The 15,820-nt window shown below is 36.7% G+C and overlaps 2 protein-coding genes across 2 annotated transcripts in view; both read left to right on the plus strand.

Moving 5' to 3' along the window:
• Positions 1 to 501: 501 nt before the first annotated feature.
• LOC115627390 (pickpocket protein 28) lies at positions 502 to 4,016 on the plus strand. Its single transcript, XM_030523044.1, has 5 exons — positions 502 to 701; positions 775 to 975; positions 1,825 to 2,082; positions 2,143 to 2,939; positions 3,718 to 4,016. Exons 1-5 carry the CDS (start codon positions 502 to 504, stop codon positions 4,014 to 4,016), a joined length of 1,755 nt encoding a protein of 584 aa, XP_030378904.1.
• A 7,525-nt stretch (positions 4,017 to 11,541) lies between these two features.
• Positions 11,542 to 15,820, plus strand: part of LOC115627163 (scoloptoxin SSD14) — a 31,830-nt gene continuing 27,551 nt past the window's right edge. The window contains exon 1 of the mRNA XM_030522747.1: positions 11,542 to 11,632. Within this exon, the coding sequence (XP_030378607.1) occupies positions 11,574 to 11,632 (59 nt within the window). The 5' untranslated portion in view covers positions 11,542 to 11,573. The remainder of the gene's footprint in view (positions 11,633 to 15,820) is intronic.

A 15,820-nucleotide genomic window follows, 5' to 3' on the forward strand; every position in this document is an offset into this window, starting at 1 on the left:
TTTGCAACTTCTCCATACATTGTCATTGAAAAGTACCTCAGAAAAGGGTTGAAATGTTTGATTTGCTCTTTGTTGTGGAGGGATCCATTATCCCCATATCCCCCAAACTTTTACAAGTCACTTTGTATTTACATGTGCGTCGATTTTTTCATATTTTTTTTTAAATCGACTTAATCATAAATGCTTCTGACAAATTACTTTGCAACTTCTGCATTAAGTGAGATTGGAAAGTGCCCCAGAAAAGGGGCTTATATGCCATTTGTCAGGCATTTCCCCCTCCACTTGAACAATTACACTATTTGGCACTTGTCGCGCCGTCTGCAAGGGTCACGCGTTGGCCGCTTATGTATTTGCGAAGCGTCAATATGATTAAGCCTGATGAGCTATGATTTAAATCGAAAGTGCGATTGCGATTGCGATGTCGATTGAAATTGCAATTTAGAGTGAGTCGTGCCCCATATAAATGGCTTTGCGTGCCGCGTCACTTGTGGCAGTGGCAGCATGAATATCTTCGTGGACAGCAAAGTTGGCGGATTACCAAAAACGGCAGTTGGCCAGTTGGCCCACAATTCCAGCGACGATGATGAGCAGACACTGTGTAATCGCGAATCGGCCAAGAGGAGCATTAAGTACTATTTGCAGAATACTACATTGCACGGCCTCAAGTATATTGCCGAGGATCGTATAACTATTCCCGAGCGGTGTGTATACTATACATATAATTCGGTTGTGAGTTCTGGATCATTTCTATTCCGTATTTGGTTTCCATCGTAGTGTGTTTTTCGGCATATCGTTTGTGTTGGTGGTGATTCTTTCTGGTTTCTTCATATCGAATATTTATGTTAAATGGTCTGCTTCGCCCATTATCATCTCAACGGGCGCTAAACAGAAGCTGACCAGCTCCATACCCTTTCCAGCCATTACGATATGCAATCTCAATCAGGCATTGCGCAGTCGTGTCAAGCGCATCTCACGGTAAGTTGGGAAAGTAGTTTTATATAGCAAAGTTTTTTGTCTGATTGTCTGGCAAGAAGCACCATATTTTTTCCGGTAATTCACTGTTTTTCATTATTAACAATATTTTATTTTCACTACAATAAAATAGAAGTTAAAGATAATTACTCCTAATTCTGTTTTTACATCGTCTTTCTTTACAAGGCTTTGATTTAACACGGTTTGAAAATTGAAAATTTTATAGTATATGGTTGCACGACTTTATTCCATTTAGCACGATTCTAAATAACATATGATCAATGCCTTTTTTAAACGACTTTTTCTGGAACCAATCTACCGTGTAAAAACCGAATTAGGTGTAAAGGATATTTAGCAAAGGTCGAGCGCTGAAAAAATATAATTCATACAACTATTTATAATACACATACCTACTTATGTTATTAAAAATTCAAAACTCGCATTCTGCTCATTTTTGTGCCCGTGAGCAAATTTTGAAATGGGTTGCTCATGCTCGTGGGTAAATTGTGAGCTCTGAGCAGCCCATATCCATTACCATGATTTGATCTGCGAACCAGATTGATATAAATTCTAAGAATTATTTAATTAATTTAATTTTCTAAACAAAATTGTTATTTCGAAACAGAAATGAATCTCCAGCATAGAAACTAGACCGAACATTTATTGCAAAATCGGAAAAAATGTCAGTAATTTCAATTAAAAATGGTTATACTTTACAAACATATGTATACACACATTACATATTATTTCCTAGTACTTATAGTATATCTAATTATATATCTGATAACATTCTGTTTAGTTTCTTCATTCTTTTCTGTAAAAGATTTCTGCTTTAAAACATTGTGGATCTAGTTCCAGCACCAACTACTCGCTGCTGATGAGCCTTTGCGATCAGGGCGGGGATCTGACCATTTCCTACATTGGAACCTGGAAGTACTTTAAGGCCATACTGGTGGAGGTGGCTCAGCCGTGCAATGATATGCTGCTCTATTGTAGCTTCGGGGCTAAGCAGGAAAATTGCTCCGTCATTTTCAACTCGGTTCTAACGGACGACGGACTATGCTGCACTTTTAATGCGCTCGATCCTATCTATTTGTTTCGGAACTATAGGTGGTCCAACAATCAAAAAAGACGGGTTCAAACCCATATTTATTTTAAGCTATATTGCAGTGATGATGTGCGTCTCTCCCCGCCTCGGGACACACACTATAAGGCCATTAATTGGACGCCAGAGCGTGGCTATACGAAGAAGCTGCCGGATTTTTATTATCCTCGTGGTTCGGGCGGTACAGGCAGTCGCATGGGTCTCAGTGTGGTGCTAAATGCTTCCATAGGCGAGTATTACTGTACCAAGTCCATGAGCGTCGGCTTCAAGGTGCTCGTCCACAGTCCGGCCGAGTTGCCCAAGGTCAGTAATTATGGGTTTCTGGTGACGGCGGGTCGTGAGGCACGCATACCCATCGAACCGGTATATGAGGATGCATTGTCCAGCATACGATCGATCAAAAAGAATGTCCGTCGCTGTCTCTTCTCCGATGAGGGGGATCTCGCCTACTATCGCACCTACTCTCGAAAGAATTGTGAACTGGAGTGCGAAGCCAAATTGCTGTTGCGTGAGTGCAATTGTGTGCTTTACTATTTGCCCCGCATCGATCCAATGGCTCGTGTTTGTGGACCAAATGATAATGTCTGCACTGTGACTGTACAGACGCAAATTGAATCCTCGCAGGGGAATCTCTCGTGCGACAGCTGCTGGCCTGGTTGCTTCGAGTTAACCTATCGGGCTACCATCTCTAGTTCGCTGATAGTGCCCGGAAGGAGTTATCAGAATGGTGATGAGCTTATCGCTTATATACTTAACGGATCCGTCGATCTCAACGAGTTGTCTATATTAAACTTTTTCTATGTATCCAATATATTTCGCAGCACCACCAAATCAGAAATGTTTGGGTTCACTGAGTTTTTGTGTAAGTTTTGTTGACTTAAGTTAAAATCCACAAACCATATTATTTAGTGAACATTCAAAGCGCTCTATCGTTATGAAATCGATGCTTCTAATAGGGCCTTTTTTCGATTTTCAATTAATTTACAACTTGGTCCAGTTTTCGAATGAAATCGCAATCTGTTTTTAACTGCGAACTATACCTATACTTGTATAATCTTTGAGTTAGGCACATTTTTGATGAATCAGAAAGATAGCTTTTGCTTTCCTACGTAATGGAAGAAATAACTTTAATAATAAATTAAATTAAATGAGAAAATTTCGAAACTTCATTTGATTCCACTCAGGTTATGGTAAAGCTTTCGAAACTAAATAAATCAATTGAATGAAATCAGAAATGATAACTGGCCTGAATAAAATTGTACTGAGATTTTAAGGAAATGACAATTTCCACAAATTTTTCAAAAATATACTCTATTGAATCGAAACACAATTAAAATATTTGTATTGTTTTTATTTGATTGAAATTTGGTTTTCAAAAGTCACTTCTAGAAGTTCGAATTCATTTTGAGCCCAAGGTGATTTTAAACCAAAAGAAAGATATTACTCAATTTTTTTAGTACGGCTTTCAATTCCGTTTTACAAAAGGATTTGTGTTAAAAAATACATCATCTGTCACTTTTCTAGGGATTCTCTATAAAGTGTAATTCCAAATAAAACTGGAATTATTATATTAATTCGCTTTTAATTCCTTGTTAGGATTGCAATTTCTTTTATAATCATTGAACTGTTTGCATTCACAGCCAACACTGGTGGCCTCCTTGGCCTCTTCATGGGCTTCAGCATCTTTTCGGTAATAGAGATTGTCTATTATATAACTGTGCGTCCGTATTGTGCCTCCCGCACCCTAAGACAGCATCGTCGCCAACGCAAGCAGGCGGAACTGGGTTGGTTGCCGCCGGGGAAGCCTCAACGGCTACGTCGTCGTCGCCCACCACCGGCTTATTCCCAGCTAACACGCTCCCAACCACTCCGGCCAAGCCTCTGGCAAGCGTTGCACCATCGTCAGCAAGAACCACCGATTTATCCGTATTTGGATTAACAACACCAATGGACGTCCTAGAAATTGTTCCCCTTTACATTCCCTATTCAAGATCATTCACAGATTTAATTAAATTTAGGAAGCATTTAAGATAAGTAAATAATTGAATATTTGTGTGAGTTATCTTTATGGCATCGAACATATACCTAACCACCCTATAAAGATGATCTCTACGATTAATTGGGCTAAACATTCAACAGATTTGATGGCTTAAAAGTGCTTTCAATAAATATTAAAGAATTGCGGAAAAAAAAGAAATTTGGAAAGTATTTTGCGGGGTGAACGGAAGGGAAAAGTTCTATGCTAAAAGTGATTTCAAACGAAACTGTTTTGGAAATTTATTTCTTTATAAGCATATCTATTTTTTAATCGCCTTTCACTATAACTCCTTAATATAGTACAAATAGTTTTCAGATTTCATTTATTTTCATCTCAAATTAGATGTCAATGTTTATTAAAATGTATCTAATAAAAGTTAATAATAATAAATAATAATTAATAAAGTTAATAAAAGTTAAGTAGGCTAATCAAATCACTTTTCATTTTATTATATAAGGAAATTTAATTTTTGTGATTAGTGCATTAATTTATAAGAATCTTTCTTGTCGCACTACAAATAATTATAATAATAGGGAAATAAAGAAATATTTAAATGCACAAAGATGGCAAAATACAATATACATATATACAGATTTATTTTGGAAGTCTCAGATTTTTATGAAGCTTAGCTATCTTGAGGCGACAAATATAAATCTCATGAAAGAACAGAACATAACATAAATTCCACAATGTAAGTTTATTCCTGAGCTTATGAATCGGTACTATCATGGCATAAAGCATGATATAAAAAGAAAAAACATATGTGTAGCTTTAAAAACTCTGAAAGTTTGGTCTCATATATACAAAAAATGTTGAAACTGTCGTATTATGGTCAAATCTGCAAGTCGATAATTTTAAACAAAAATGAATAAAAATGGTTTAAAATATGGGCCTTTAATGGCGAAGTTTTTAAATGATTCTGTGTTATCATTGGGTTTTCAATATCACTTCGAGTATTTAGATTATGAAAAGTGCAGTAAAATTGGTATTGGTTTAAAATAAAGTCATATTTTAATCATGACTTGCTGCTGGAATTAGCCAAATTTGTATGTAAGAACTATATACCTGCTTGCCTGGCCAAAGCTTAACACGACCTCTTTTTACTGGAACTTGGTCTAGTACGATTCAAAATTTGCTACCTTTTCTCTTTTAACACGCTGAAAACGATAGAAAAATTGCAAGAAGGATTCGCATATGCTAGCAGCTTGGAAAGACCATTTCAATTGATAAGAGAGTTGCAAAAAAAAAATACTTTTACCGCATAAGGTGTGCCAGAAAAATCTGTTAAAAGCCAATAAACAATCGCAAAACTGTTCCTTTTGCAAGCAAAAGGACGTGCTAAATATTTGTTTGCTTGTGGTAACAAGAGAGAACGCTACAGTCGAGCAAGCCCGACAGTGTAATACCCTGTACCCAGGTAAACTTCCGTCACTGAGTTATATGCGCCCAAAGCAGCAGCAAAAAGAGGAAGAAGAAGATCGAACTTGTTGCTGCAGTTTGTGGGGGTTGTACTGGCGAGAATTTGTTTCGCTAATAACTTTTCTTAGAATCGACAGAATTGAATAAAATTAATTAATAAATAAACAACAGTAGATATTTATTTATAAATTATGTGTGCAAAGTTTGGTTTAGGTAGCATTTGAAATGTGGACGCTATTGACGAAATTCTGTAGCGGGGGAAGGGGGGGAAATTAAAAAAAATAAAATAAACTCGTCCTTACTCGGACCCAGGAGAATCTGGATGCCAACTTTGGTTATTTTAGCTTTTATAGTTTCTGAGATCCTCGCGTTCATCCAGACGGACGGACAGACGGACAGACGGACGGACAGACGGACGGACATGTTTAGATCGATTTCTCTCGTCATGCTGATCAAGAATATATATACTTTATGGGGACGGAGATGCTTCCTTCTGTATGTTACATACTTTGCACAAACCTAATATACCCTTTTTACCCTACGGGTACAGGGTATAAAAATATTTAGCACGAAAACAGCTTATAATTCGATTATATGCTAATGCCACAAAATTGTTCTTATATTTTATATTAAGCTGCCTTTTTACGCTTACAAATATTTTCCTTTTTAATAAAATTAATCAACATAAACATTTTGTTAATATTGAAAATATTTGGACCGTATAACCAAGGGAAATTTAAAAAAGAAAATGTTTGTTGTTGTGCATTTGTCGAAATCTAGGATCGTCCCCCCATATTATGTCTTGTTTAACATGATTTCGCTTAATACGAGGTTTTCTGGGAACGTAAGCGAGAGCCAGATGTACTTATTTTTCTTACTACATATTATTAGTCCCAGGGCTTGTGGCAAAAAAAAAAAAGAAACACCGCATACCTATCTTAAATCAATATGTGGAATGTACTTAGTGCTGACATATTTCGCTACCAAATCCAAATCCAACTCCAAATATGTAGGTTGGGCAGCTTAATTGCCTGACAGAAGTAAAGACGAGCGCTGAAAACAAATAAACAAGTCTAAGTAAAGGCGGAGGTTAAGGCGTGAAGGGCATGGAAGAGTCAACGAACGAGCCGCTTTGGCAGGTGCAACGGAAACGGTGCGCCCGGCACGCGTTCAATAAGAAGCCACAACCACACACACACACTCACACACACACACACACACACATACATAGATAGATAACTACACTGACCGAAATTCGTGAATGTAATTTGCACGCCATCGCATGGCGCTAATCAACGATGTGTGTGTGTGTGTTTGGATGCGCCTTAAATTTCAAAGTAGCTGCTAATGGCGCCCAAATAGTTTCCATTGTGGCTTTGCTGCGGTTTTCGGCCATGTGTGTCAGTTCAAAATAAAAATCGAAATAGAAATTGTGTTGCGTTGTGTCCAATTGGCCAGCAATTTCAAATCCACACCCCAAAATGAGCAAACGCCAGCCAGCCCGCCAGCCAGTGGGCTAAAAACGTCGCACTGATGTCACTCGCTGATGCCAAAACCAAAAAATAGCAGCTACTTGACTTGACTTGACTTGACTTGACTTGACAGCCAAAGTGCGACCGCCTCAGTAAGTGCGTATTTCTTCTTCTTCCCCATTTTTGTTTGTTGCCTTTTTTGCTGTTGGTTTTTGTATCGGCATCCGTGAGATACATTTTTACGACAGAACGCACACTAGCAGCAAAGTATTGGAGAAGGGCTTCTGCGTCGGGGCAAGTGTCAGATGTCATTGTTAAGGGACAGGCACACCAGCAGACGCAGACGGACAGACAGACAGACACTCAAGCACTTCACCATTCGAATTGCTTGACAAATGTGCGAACATATCCAACTGATTGTCGATGGCAACAAGGCTCTTTACAGTGGTATGATTCGTTCTACGCTTTGCTCAAAAAATTATGAACCCGACCCAGTCCGATTTTGGTGTACCGCGTGGCCTTACCTCTCTCCCCACAGTCTTTTAACTAAAAATATTGTGGCACAAATCGTTTTTGTAGCAGCTGCACCGATTTTGATGAAACTTCATAGTACTACAAAAAACAAATCAAGAATCCCCAATTTGTTAAAGGTATCTAAATAAACCAAATCATTTTTCTCTTGAGAGGGATCTTTGCACCGACTGTTCGTATCGCATATAGTGCGCATATTTCTTTATTTTATAATAGACTCTGAAATACCCCTAAAAGCACAGAAGCTATTCTCCTAAGCGTAATTACTACACTACATTCCAATGACAGCAATATAAAATATTAAAGCTATATATGGTTTTTTATAAACTTGTTCCGCGTATTAATTAGACAAGTCTACATACCAGGTTTGGTGTGGTTAGCGTTATGGGTGCAAAAGTTCTCGCTGTTCATACAGACGGACAAACAGAGGGGTCTGCTACGTGTCCTTGGCTAGTGAATAAATTCTCGGAACACAATATTTTACTTTAGTGTAAAAAAAAAGAAATCGATAACATGTCTATCTGTTAAGAAATGTTTCACATTTTTTGGCTATACTTTCTAGTTGATGCATTTTTTTCCTTAATACACATTTATTGTTGCAACAAATGCCATTTTGTGTGGGACTGGAGCACTAGTTGCCAGGCATTACTAGAGATATACCCCACTTCAGTGGCACTTATGTGGAATGAATGTGCCTTCAAAGCTAACACATTGTTTTTATTATTTTTCAAACTAACTCGTCATAGCTAGTACTGCAACTTCATCCTTATACGATCTAGAGAATTTTTAAAGTTCAGTCCTTTCTTTTGACCCTTCTTTTCTTTTCAGTTAATTCAATAATTATACGCAACTTTAATGTTTAGAGAACAACTGCTGAATCAGAATTGCTCTCCATTTGCAAAATCGTTTTAAGGCGCTATGTTTTTTCGGTGATCTCAGGCCACTGTGGCAACGGTATTGCAGCAGCATCGGCGGCGGCGGTGGTGGTGGTGGTGATGGCGGCGGCGGCACAAGTGCCTGTAAGTGCCTGTCACATATGCAGAGGCATGGTTTTATGGATGCCGCACTCTCCTTGCCGCTCCACCAACCAAATAGAACAAAAAACTGGCAGCTGGAAAATTTCACATAGCGCCTAGGCTAATAAGTATAGCCCCAGATGCTACCGACGCCACCGCCACCACCGCCACCACCGCACCACCGCCACCGCAATGGCAGCGGGAGCAGCCGCCTATGTTGCGGCAAAGCAATTTCCTCTTTACGATTACGGGTACTGGTACCGGTACGGGTCTGTCATACGCGACGTATGCGCGATCGCAATAAAGTTCTGTGGAACAACATCACAAACAAGAATAACACCACCACCACCACCAACAACAATAACAACAATAACAATAACAGAGGCACGAGGAAGAGCGCTCACTAGAAATTCGAAATGTAAACAAACAAGTGGCGGGAAAGCGAGCGGAGAGACCGCAGGGACCGCAGGAACATCAACAATGAGGCAGCAACAAAGCTAAAATCCAAAAAAAAAAAAAGAAAATGAAATCAAAAAACTCTTTCGGTTTACTTATTCTGTTCTAGTCCCGCCTTTTACATTTACTTTTGCTCTGTTTTATGTATTTGTTCTTGGCTATATGATGATTCATTCAAAGAGCCGAACCGAGCGGAACAACAACATGTGGCAGCTTTTCGAAGAACGACCATCCATCCCATCCAAACATTCGGAAAGGAAAGAAAACAACAATAACTTTGGCCTTTTGTTGATCCACAAACATACCATATATCTATCTATACACATAAAGTATACATATATCTAGCTGATTCACTACAAGGCCAAAAGGTCGATGGTTTATACTCGAAATCGTAATTGTACTTACTAGAAGGAAAGATGCTAATTATTATTATACAGTGGAGACTAGTTAAATCGACTTGTTAGTTGATATGAATTATAAGTATTTCGTATTTGCAAAGAAAAAGAAGATTTCAGAAACAGCCATAACTCATTGAATGACAATTATAGAGAATATACTTCTGATCTGAATTATTTTGACAAATCACACAATACTAAGCACAGCTCGAACTCGTAATTAGCGGTCTCTAAGAAAGTCAGGCGTTGGGATCTATGGCGATTTTTCTTAGGATAAGCACTGTTGACTGAATTTGACTGATTTCTGATTTAAGTTATAGTTAGATCTATTATCAGAATTGTAAAGCAATCATAAAAGTAAGCTTCAATTAATTGCCTGCCAATGCCCGACTTATAAGCCATATAGTATTTGCCCTTAAAAGACATTTATTCGCTTGAAATATAATTTGGGAATGTTTTGTGCGCGAAAATAGTTCAATTGAAGAAAATTCGATCTATAAATGGTCGTAAATTGTGATCAATATAAAAACTAACGTCATTGAAACATCAGATTGTGAATCTATGAATCTCTAAATCTATGTTGAAGTTAGTGGAAAATTAATTGCTTCGCAATCAAATTGTCTTTACTAACTATATGAAAAATTATGTGAAAAAAGTGAAAAAAGTTGGCTTGAATCAAAACTCAAGATTGTCAAGACTATCGTAAAAAATAGTAAAAAAAAGCGAAAACAATATAATAAATGACAAATTAGGAATTGTGAGCTTACAGTTTTAAAAACAATTCATATTCCACACAAACAGTATAAACTACAAATCATTCAACCTGCCTTATTTCCTTGATTCCTAAAGCATTATAAATAGTATGCTTGCTCTATGATTTTTAATGTGTTGTGGGAATGGGGCAATAGTACCGAAGGTTCTTCCGCATTTCTATGGATATTACTTTTATAAATATATTATATTATAAATTAAGTATATACCATATTAGCAATATAACAGGAAATATTTAAAGTAAATTAGAACGGCCTGCTGTTAGTTTTTGTGTTCAGCAAAAAGAAATCACCAAACTAATGAAATGCTGGACTTCAGTTGCTGTAAGATCCAATAAATATATATCTTTTAAAAATTGGATCTTAAAGTTAAGATAACTGCAAAAGTTCTGTGGGAAATTTTAGTTGCCCCACAAACTTGGTCTTTTGAAATTAGATTGTTGGGGAATTTAAACAAAAATTGTGCGCTGGCAACACTGACACCCAGACCATGACGCTTTAGTAAATAACTAGTAAATACACATACTCGTCTGTATGTATTTGTGCACATCATTGACGGGTTGTTGTATAATTGTGAATTTCATTGCTCATACACACACGCACACATATGTATGTAACTTTGTACATACATATGTATATGTACACACGCACATCATGCTGCGGCATTTAATTTCCTTTTTTGTCTTTTCCAGCCCCACAGAAATAAGAACAACAACAAGAAAGCAGGCACAGCAACTGCGCCAGCACCGGCACGTGAGTGAGCGAGTGAGTGGGTGGTTTGTTGGTTCGTTGGCTGGTTGGTTGGGTGTTGCCATCGCCAACAAAACTCCTTGTGTTATTGTTGTTGTTGCTGCTGCTGTTGTGACGAAGGCGTTCGACTCTGCTTATGTTTTTCCCGTTGTTGTTGTTTCTGGTTCTGCCGTCTCTGCCGCGCCGTAGGCTCGCTGCCTTGTGGTCTGGTCTGTGAGAATCCTCAACGGAAATAAAATTTCAGTCAGACACCGAACGTCGTGTGCGTTGTCGAATTTCTCTCAGGCTATCCAAAACGCGTGCGCGATACATTTAAGAATTTGTTCGCGCATCTCATCATCTTCGTCTTTATCATTATCATTATCACTTAACATAATCGGAAGTCAGTATTATTCTGCATCGTTGCAGCCAGCATTCGAGAGCTTATTGTGCACTTCCCTTTGTTGCTCTTTTTTTTCTGTGTATTTTTTACATTTTGGATGAATGGTGATGGTACGTGCCTGTGCTGTGGCTTAATATTATAAAACGCGCAGCTGCTGCAAATATACGGATTTGCAACACCAACAACAACAATAATAATAATAATAATAATAGCAACAACTGTGACAATAACGAGGCAAAGTATTTCCATCTAGACAAAAATTTACAAATGCATTCCATGGCATGCGGCGTTGGCGCCTCCTCCACAAATATTGCAGCTCTACAGTCGTAAGTCTATAAATATTTGATTTTATTTATGATATAGTATATCGAACTCTTCGGCATAATGTAACTGATAGGGGGCTGTTTCCAGTGTCCAGTTGGAGGAACTGTTCGAGCATTTCTGCCGAATTAAATTTCTTTCTTCGCAAATTCAAATTAATCTTTTCTTCGTAAAATAAAGCTACAGCATAGATCTTATTTCCCCTTATTGAAGTATTAATTTTGAAATCAAAGCTCTTGGTTTTAGAACTGATTTTTTTCATCGATCGTCTATGACAGCTATGTATGTACATAGTATATGAAATAGTACACCCATTTTGATAAAATTGCAGAATATCGTGAGGCACTAGAAATAATTTTTAAATGCCAAGTTCTTCCACAGATGATATTTTAAACAAAACAATAGCGGCGTGATAAAAGAATGGTTCTATCTATTGTTTTTTTAATTAACACACATAGACAAATATACAATTAGGTCTATATCGAAATCTATACTTTATTCTACCACTTACATATTGTTAGTGCTTAGACTTTTTAAAGGGTACACTTTAACCTTTCGAGTGCTTGATCGGTTCTAAGTTGTGTACAGTTTGCAAAATTTTGGATAAACTTGTTTATAAAAGGTTCAAATACTTCAATAAAAAAAACGAAAGCAAAAAATCTTGATTGAAATCGACAGAAATTTGATCGCAATAGACCTATATAATTAGGAATGTTGAAACAGCATAAGAGGTCCAATTTAGAAACATGTTTCTTAGCACATGCACGTATTTCTCCCCAAGTTCTATCAAGTGTAAGGTACTTTGTAGATTGACAGCCCAATCATAAGCGTGTAGTTGTTTAGACAAAAGTTCTTAAAAATGAGGGGAAGGTGAAAGACTTAAGTCAGGCAAGAATTAGGTGAAGAAAATACAACAACAAATATTCCATTGAATGGCCACAGACAATCTATTATAGCACAGAAAATCCAAACAAATATCTTTTGTCGGTTCGAAGCGGGCCGAGTTCTTGATGGTTGTGGATGCTATTAGTGGAAGAGTTGAGGTTGAACCGCTGGGTGGTGGTGGGTGGTTTTAGCCAGTCGTTCGGTCCGCAATGTAAACAAATGCTTTCATTCTACAGCTTATACACTGATAGATAAAGTCTATTTCATGGCACCAGAATATAAGACAATATCTTTCAAATATTATACCCCATTGATAGTTTTAGTAAAATTATTTAACAAATAATAATAGAGAACTTTTTTTTAAGATATTAATTTGTCTGTGAATGTTTTAAAACATTATGGAATTGTCTAGACAAACGAGAATTAATGCATGTTGCATATTATTTCTATAACTATTTGAAGAACAGGTTTTCTCAAAGTAATTTAATTAGCATTGTAAGTTAAACTCATTTGTAAAAAATCGTAAATTTGTAAAACCGGCTTAGCCAGAGCAATTCCCAAAAATTTAAGAAAATTCCGAAAAGGAACTGTTTAATTTTTATTTATACTCTTTATTCTTCATTTTTAGTGTCTAGTTAGTTTTAAAATTATAGTTCTTTAAGGTAAAAATAACTACAATTTCCTGAAGCTGTTCTGGTATTCCATTTGTTCACTACAAATATATTCAAACCATAGTCTGATAAGTTTTGTTCAATTCTATGAACTTTGTTAATAACTTTGTTTTCAAAATATCAAAATTACAAAGGAAAACTCTCGATATATTAGTTTCCTACCCCAAAAATTTGTTCGATCAGTGTACGGATTGTGTGTCAGAAGTCAGCAACGGGAATGGTCTGAAAATAGCCGCTGAGCGAACAATTTTACGAATGTGGAGCACTTTAAAAATGTTCCCTCCACTAATTGATGGGCATGCCAAGGGCCTCACTCTAAACGACAGACATTTATACAGCTGCTGAGCTGAGCTAACGCCTAGATTTATAAGCCCTCATTAATTTCTTGAGAGAGTGTCGAGCTCGGACCCTCGAAATGATTAAACCATTGCCCTTCCACTGCCACTTCCATTCAAGGGGGCGACCTAATTAGCAGTGAACGAGCTCAGCGACAAGTTCAATTGCGTTTGAAGTCGAATCTTGAAACAACATCTTCCACTTACTGGTAACCCACGGGAACTCCCACGCAGTCAAAGAGTTGTTTCGCACTCTGGTGCTCTGAAGTCAAAGTCTAGTTGACGTATATGGTATGGATATTACAAATTATGTTACAAACTAGTATATGCGGGTCAATGAATCATACTTATGTATGTATCTTTCAAAATACAAAGCAAAAAACAGTTAACCAGCTATGAACGGAGCTATTAAAATTTATCACACTCTATCCACCTTATAACTTTATCCATCACTCGTACACATTATTATATCTGATATTACTATTATATCTGATTGTATCTCGACAGGGCTATGTGGAACATCCTCATCAACTTGAGATTGTCTTAAATAATTTCCAACGTTTCTTTTAAGCAGTGGCTGTCCACAAACTGTCTTGCTATTCGAAGATCTAACGCATCAATATGTAATATTTTGCAATAACTAGTTTTTGAACGATCAATAAATCGGTCAACTTTTTCATTACAAGTTACGACTAAAAGAGGTAGCAAGTCAATACCGCAACATCATCGGTTAACAACTATTCGCGGTTAATAGAAGTTCGGATAATTGATGTTCAACTGTTCAAATTATAAGTACATACTATATATGATACTATCAATTAAATCTCTAAGAAATGAAATAAGATTGAAAAAACTCCAATTAAATTAAGATTACCCTTGAGAGAATTTTGCATAAATTAGGAACCCTACATACATATCTGTGCTTCGGATTATTTTTAACAATTGTTGTGTATATAGTCTGTGATGTCAAGTTCGATTCGCGTGATTAACTTTATTTTATGGCTGCAATACTCCCAAGCCTAACCGACCACTGACATCATCAGCTCTGGCGATTTAGAAGACTGCAACACCAACGCACCAACGCCCGGCAGTAATGAAAAATAATTCTGCATACTGCAGTCTTTTAATGTTGATTTTGTTTTTCGTTGTTGTTTTTGTTGTTATGGCTGAATTCACACCTCTTTTTTGCAAGTGCAGATGCTCTATACTGTATTACAAGTAATACTAACTAATAATTTCATATGCATATCAGTTGATTTCGTTGTTCGACGTTTGATGGAAAAAAAGTATAGTATTAATTTCATAGACGTATCTTTTGTATCTCACATAGTTCGATTTCGATAATAATATTGTTAATGCATATTGTTAGGAATATGTAGCTATGTATATAACCTATTTTATTCTATTATGAAATAAAAATTTAATTTTAAATAATTTTAAAGTTTCCTAAAACTCTGCTCATTAATGTTTTATAAATCTCCTTAGATTCCTGGACTATGCTGATTTAAATTCATTTATTTCCGCAATATGCCGAAATTGTTGATATGCATTATTAAAATTTATCGAAATTTTTAGCATGGTTTCCAAAGGACAATTAAAATTATTTGGTATATCTATTTGGTGTTCGATACTTATTTATATTATTTTCCAATTTAGGTACAAGTATATTTAAGTCTACTTGGCCTCCTATAGTACATGTACATATGTCTTGCATAAAATCCAGAATTGTATTTTTATACTCTGTACATAAAATGTACAGAAGTATGTTAGGTTTGCGGGAGCTGAAAAATCTAACAGGCAGAAGGGGGCGTGGCAGATCCCACAAAGTATATATATTCTTGATCAGCATGACGAGACGAGTCGATCTAGCCCTGTCTGTCTGTCTGTCCGTCCGCATGAACACCTAGATCTCAGAGACTATAAGACATAGAGACACCAAATTTTGCACAAAGATGCCTTAAGTATGTACGCTATACGAGTTTGTTTTATTTTTTTGATTTTGCCAACCACTTCCCCCCTATGGGGTTTTTCCCGATTTTCCATTCGTATAATCGCCTATATCTCGGAGACTATAAGACCTAGGAACATCAAGATGCCTTATGTGAATACGCAGAAAATGTATATTTTGGAATTTCCCTCCCTTCCCCCTCTCCCCCGTAAATTGTAACTTCCGTAATTCTGAATTTCGAACTAAAATTTTGCAAATACCCCCAGTTAGTTATTATGTGTCCGTAATTTTTTTTTTAATTTTCTTTATTTTTTTTATTTTCTATAATTATTGTAAACATATGTACAGAGTATT

This window comes from Scaptodrosophila lebanonensis, unplaced genomic scaffold, assembly GCF_003285725.1.
Source record: "Scaptodrosophila lebanonensis strain 11010-0011.00,11010-0021.00 unplaced genomic scaffold, SlebRS2 tig00000092-arrow-pilon, whole genome shotgun sequence".
NCBI lineage: Eukaryota > Metazoa > Arthropoda > Insecta > Diptera > Drosophilidae > Scaptodrosophila > Scaptodrosophila lebanonensis.

Excerpts from the sequence above, each read along its gene's own strand:
- LOC115627390 (XM_030523044.1), top strand. The coding sequence starts at position 502 with ATGAATATCTTCGTGGACAGCAAAGTTGGCGGATTACCAAAAACGGCA. Across the intron at positions 702-774 it reads CGTATAACTATTCCCGAGCG|TGTGTTTTTCGGCATATCGT; the intron begins GTGTGTATACTA and ends TTTCCATCGTAG. Across the intron at positions 976-1,824 it reads CGTGTCAAGCGCATCTCACG|TTCCAGCACCAACTACTCGC; the intron begins GTAAGTTGGGAA and ends TTGTGGATCTAG.